The sequence below is a fragment of the Macaca fascicularis genome, chromosome 2 (genome assembly GCF_037993035.2).
Source record: "Macaca fascicularis isolate 582-1 chromosome 2, T2T-MFA8v1.1".
NCBI lineage: Eukaryota > Metazoa > Chordata > Mammalia > Primates > Cercopithecidae > Macaca > Macaca fascicularis.
The window spans coordinates 24,546,930-24,552,929 of record NC_088376.1 but is presented as its reverse complement, the minus strand read 5'-3'; the positions used below and the strand labels follow the sequence as shown (position 1 = coordinate 24,552,929).

Sequence of the window (6,000 nt, the reverse complement as noted above, 5' to 3'; positions counted from 1 at the left end):
AACTAAGCTAGCTGGTATTGGAGATTAGAGGGAATGGTACACAAAAGAGGGCCAGAAACCTTCCAGACAGGTGGTTGGGAAACCACTTTTCCATATAGGAGGAGCCGTTAGATTTCATGATTTCTTTCACAAGGAATCAGTCCAACCCAAGCATCAGTAACGCAACACAAAATATCAATATCATGTTCTGTTTCAAAAGAATTATTATTATAGCTGGTATTCAATTTATGCAAACCAATATTAAAGAAAAAATTCAGCTACTGTCTTGATCACTTCAGCAAATCAAGCCTTTTATTTTCCTGTGATCTCTGCTAGTTCTTGTCTTTATAACACATGACTTTACTGGTTGTATTCATCATGTGGATATATATTTTTAAGTATCAGAAATCCAAATTTTCATAGGAGGAAATTTCAATTTTAATAACTATTTTTAGATTATTTTCTTCATCCTGAGTTTATTTCATCTGCTTATTGTTTTCTCCTGAATTTACACCTTTTCATCAGAACAAAAATACAATCGGTTTTTCAGAAGTTTAAAAAATGTTTCAAATACACAGCAGAGACGTCATCATTTTTATATACTCTACCACGACTCCTGGAACCAAACACTTAAGAAAGGTTACGTCTGGAGACTTTTTCAAAATCTATATGCATTTCAGTGGTGGAGAAATAGTTCTGTCTGGAAGCAGGAGGCTGAAATTATGACCCTGAAGATATCGCCCAGCTTTTGAACTTCTTATTCTGTGACAACTCCTGGCAGATACAGGTTTCCTGGTAGGGATTGAGCAAGAAGCATGCACAATTACTTTATGAGTCTTGATAAAGCTGGAGTTTCAGGTTGATGGTAAGAAGCAGTTCGGCTGGGTCGTGAGAATGCTTGTTTTCCTGGTTACTGGATATGCCATGGGCGTATATCTTGTGTTGTCCTGTAGTAACTGAAGCCACTGTTGCGCGGAAAATGATGGCAGTTTGAATGAGATAATTTAGAGTGAGCTATGGAAATCTGAGGCTGTCTCCTTAATGTACAAGACCTTGTATGTGTGGCACTGGTGTATCTGAATGGCACACATCTCTTCAGTTCCCTTCAACTGAAATGACAAATACGTGAGAAACTAAATCGTAATTTGACAGATTAATATTAAAAAAACAAATTTGGCAAAAATGCTACATAAGGAACAATTCAGAAGAACTGCTGATCATTTCAAAAATATTATTTGAATAGCATTTATATGTAGCTAACGAAAGCACTGCGATCCCCAGAACTTTCCATCCAATTTCCAAAAACCAAACCTTGTATCTAATGTAAAATGACACCAAAAATTCTAAATCCAGTCTAATTCAGTAGTATATAGCTTATACCCAGTGATTTCTCACATTCGCAAGCCCCGTTACACGTTGGTTTTACCTGTCACCAAAACCTTTGTATCACTCTTATAAAACCACATCACTTTCTATAAAAAGTGACTGGAAGAATCTAATATTGTAAAACTGCACGTGCCTCGCGTGACCTGAGCAGAAAATTCCTGGTTTGGGATTTTCTCACAGGCGTGCCTAAACTGACCTCTGCTCCTAGCAGGTAAATTGCTAGAAGGAGAAGCAAGTGTCAGTCCAAAGAAAACCCCTGTTGTGTGATTTTTTTATTCTCTTTAATCGCTTTTTAGGTGGAGTTCCCGCTGCATTCTCTAAAGTCTTTGCCACCACCAGATTACCATCTTTTCCACCAATTTGCCACCTCCCTACCCCTCTCCTTTCCAAAAGCCCTCACTGGAAAGAACTTTCTCTCGTGACCCCCCTATTCCATCCAGTTCCAATCACTCCCAGCGACCCCATCTCCATTGGCTTCCCCTCTCCCGCCCAGAATCCAGGTTCCCAAACCACTTAAGAGAAAATTCACACCCCTCGCCCCCTTCCCGGGCGTCCGGAGGAGGCGCTGGGGTGGGGGTGTGGGGGGGGGCACGGTTTCCTGGGGTCTCCTGGGTCTTCCTCGCGCACCCCCAGGAGGTGTTGCAGGGGGAGGGGAGCGAGGGTGGGTGGGACCGGGCCGGGTGGGGGAGGGGTGAGGGCGAGGAGGAGGAGGAGGAGGAGGAGGAGGAGGAGGAGGCGGCGGCGGCGGAGGAGTGGTGTGTGTGCGAGCGTGTGTGGCTGGGGGAAGCCATTGCCTGTTTAATAGTTGCTGTTGCTGCACTTCCGCTTCTCTCCCAGCGAGAGAGACACGAGTGGCCAGGCCCAGCCGCAGCCGCAGCAGCAGCCGCCGCGGCGGCACGGAGGAGCCAGACACAAAGAGAGGTACGGGGATCCCCCCAGCGGCCCGCCGCCCCCCGGCCGCGCCGCCGGGCCTCGGGGACACCCCTCGCCGCCTCCCCCGACTCGCGCCGCCGGGGCCGCCGGGCCGCCGGGCACGGGGCCGGAGGGGGGAGCGGAGAGGGGCTGGGGAGCCCCAGGGGTCCGGGGCCCGCCCGCGGGGGATGGGCAGGGACCCCGGGCCGCTTGGGGTGCGGGGGCCGCCCGCATCGGGGGCGGGGGTCATTGTGGCTCGAACTGTCAGCGCTGCCCCAAGAGCCCCCCACTGGCCACCGAGGGGGCCGGGAGCGGGGGTGGGGGGGAGTTGGGGGAGCCCCGTTTTCCCCAGGGGCGGGGGCTCACGGGGATTAACCCCTCCGGGGCGGAAGGGCTCATTGTTATTTCTTCGCTGCGGAGGCCGACCCCCCCCCCACTCCCCGCCGCAGCCCCTATCCCCCTCCAGGAGTGGCGATCGGGCGTGTGCTCCGGACCCCCTCCCGGCCGCGCAGCCGTGAGCGGGGCGGCCCAGAGGCAGGCAGGCCGGGAGGGGCGTCGGGGCGCGGCGCGGGGGGGCCTCGGGCCTTGTCGCCCGTGCCCCCCGCCGGCCTCTCCCTTCCCCCACCCGGGCACCCGCTCCCCGCCTCCGTCCCCCTGTTTCGGCTTCCTCTCTTACTCCTTCCCGCCCCTCCTCTCTTCCCGACCTCGCCAAACTCCTCTCGTGGCCCCACAGTCTCTCACCCGGGCCACCGGCCCCCCACCCCACGACCCCCGGAAAGCGGACAAAAACAGCCCCGAGGCCGGCCGGCTGCCGGGACCTTCCCTCCCTGCCCCGCCGTGGCGCCCCGCGCCCCCGCCCTGCCCTCCTTCGCCTCCCGGGCTACTCCCTCCCTGCCCAGCGGAGAGCCCCGGGGGGCGAGGGAGGGGCCGCTCTCCTAGCTCCAGACCGTTTTCCCACAGCGTTCCCCACTTGGGGCCAAAAATAAACAAGCCGCGTCCGATTTGCAAAAGCCTTAATGGGCCTGCAGACTTTGAAAAGCGAGTGGAGGGCGGTGGGCGGCCGCGTGCGCCCCTGGTCAATGCCCTCCTGACAGCACCTGAGTTCCTTATTTACACTGGCTGCATGGTTTGTGTGTTTCTGTTTTGTTTCCCTCCCCCTGCAGGGGCTGTTTGCGGGGTGGGGTGGGGGGTTCGCTATGTCGGATGACGATTCGAGGGCCAGCACCAGCTCCTCCTCATCTTCGTCTTCCAACCAGCAAACCGAGAAAGAAACAAACACCCCCAAGAAGAAGGAGAGTAAAGTCAGCATGAGCAAAAACTCCAAACTCCTCTCCACCAGCGCCAAGAGGTACCGTACTCTTTTTTTTTTTCCATAGGCTTCCTATTTTCCGAACTGCCTCTTGCTGCATTTGGTCTGCCTCCCAATGAGGATAGCTTAAACGCTCCTCATGGTTTATGTGTTCTTAAAAATGAAAGAAGGGCCTTGGAAGCCCTAATTATTTTCTCTATTGCTGCTTCTGTTTTTTTTTTTAATCATTGCTCACATGCAGCTATTGTGGCTTGCCTCTCGCATTTCTTGCTGAAGTTTGTAAGAATCTTCATTACTTTTATTAGTGACCCCCAAATCTGATTTCAGATTTCTTGTCCTACTAATGGTCGATCTGTGACCTTCCCCAAGGCCATCATCCCATTTCTTAATTACTAATACCAGCCCAGACAACTGCATCAAAATGAATTCTGTGACCATTTTACCTTCTCCTCACCTGTTGCATGGATGATCTTTTCTAAATAGAGCTTTCTTCACAAATTGCATAAGGAATAAAACTCGTATTAGCAGGTACAAAATTGAGTAGGTGAAGACGTGTTTTATGGTGGAATTTAAAGAGATTTTTCTGAGAGTTGAGGCAAATGAATGAATCAGTAAGTGATTATAAAATAGTTATTCTAGGTTATTTTTGTGGTTCTCTTTTGTTCTCTTTAAAAACTTCAGTTTACCAAATTTCAGGGAAACTTGTCTTTTTTTCATGCTATTTGCTGTCCTCATGCTGTGAAAATGTTACGTTGCTTTATTTTTTCAATTTAAGCAGTCTCTCTTTTTCTTTATTCTTTTCCTCTTAAGGCTCTGGAGGTAGCTACTTGTTACTCCTGCCATCCTTCAGTAATATCCTCTGATCGCCATGACCCTTAAAATAATCTTTAGTGGATTCCTAGGAGCCCTGAGACACCCTTTCATAAATCCTTCTGCTATCAGAGTTAGGCAGTTGTTAAAAAGGTGGCAAACCAGGAAGATAGTAAGAAGTCCAAATGATGGGTTAGATAGGGATACCCGTCTTAAAAATTTTTAAAATAAAGTGGAACATGAGACTTTAGATCTCTCCACTGAGTAGTGAGCCTGAAAGTCAGGGTTTGAGAGTTTGTTCTGTCATTTTGCCTGACTTGTAATTTGAAAACTTGGCAGTGTTTTGGTGACCTAACCATGAGCTGATGAATGAGTGACTTTTTAAAAATAGTGTGGAGGTCTTAAGTGGCAAGGTGCCTCTGCAAGATTGTTCTCATTTTTATAGGTTTGGTTTGATTGTACAGCTTCTCAGGAGGCCTAACTGACCCTCACTGATTAGCCCTGTGCGGTTTTCCTGGAACCTGGCATCTACTCTGCCCACTTGGGACAGGCCCTTCCTTAACACTGCCCCCCACCTCAATCCTCTAGGCTCTTTGATCCTCATTCACTTTTTGGCCTCACGTGCTCAAGCCGGGATACTTGCTTTTGGTAATTTGCATTTTTATATTTTGCTGGATATCCCTGGTGTACATGAATATATTTGGGGGTAAAGACCCAGTTATCAACTAGAAAATACTCTGCTTTTATTGTGAGTGAATTACAGAGAGGGGGATTTTTTTCACTAGACGTACTTTGTCCTTTTATTTTAAACAAGTTAAAAATTTATCTGGAAGTTCTGGAAAAGAGATGGTAGGTGTAGAAAAATGAAAGGTGGGAAGCTACAAATAGTAATTTTACCTATAAATTAACATCAGTGCTTTTGTTTTGTTTTTGCAATGAATTTAGCTCCTTGATAATCTTGCTGAAAGAGTAGCTATTAGTGTTAAAGCAGACCTAAGGTTAATAGCAAAAGGTAAAAAAAAAAAAAAAAAAAGGAGAGGGACAGTGTATCCAGGAAAGAGAATGGGGAAAATTGATGTTAGTGGGACCCTATAGAGGCTGTTCTGTGAAGTATATTGATTTGAAAGGTAGGTGTTGCCCATAGAATTGGAAGGGGCACATTCACCAGGAGGAGGAGTGAAAAAGAAGCCTGAATTGGCAGACTAACAGGCTGCTAACTGCATGTTGGAAAGTGGTTTCTAAATCGTGGGTAGAGGAAAGCCCCCCATTGCAAGTGGTCTGAACAAGAATGACTCTCTGGAAATAGGTATGAGTTAGTCCTGCAAATCTCTTGCCAGTTTTTTGGAATTGCAAATGCTGTCTGTCAAGATGAAGTTGATAAAGCTTTTTGGTATTAACACTTCTTAGGTATTAAAGAAACAACTACCTTTTTCGTGACTATTTTATAGTGGGAGTTGGGTTGGCAAGGAAGACAAGTCAATATGTATTTTTATATGCGTTGTGCTCCGGGGAGGAAATTCTTGCCTACGTGTGAAGGTCTTAAAATACAGTTATTCGAAAAGATGCAGGTAAAGAATCAGGAAACCAATGTTCCAAACTTTGAG

The 6,000-nt window shown here is 48.0% G+C and overlaps 1 protein-coding gene across 1 annotated transcript in view; it reads left to right on the top strand.

Annotated features, from left to right (window-relative positions):
* Positions 1–2,154: 2,154 nt before the first annotated feature.
* Positions 2,155–6,000, top strand: part of UBE2E1 (ubiquitin conjugating enzyme E2 E1) — an 85,565-nt gene continuing 81,719 nt past the window's right edge. Inside the window, exons 1-2 of the mRNA XM_045387025.2 lie at positions 2,155–2,286; positions 3,441–3,625. Coding sequence (XP_045242960.1) covers positions 3,474–3,625 — 152 coding nt within the window. The 5' untranslated portion in view covers positions 2,155–2,286; positions 3,441–3,473. The remainder of the gene's footprint in view (positions 2,287–3,440; positions 3,626–6,000) is intronic.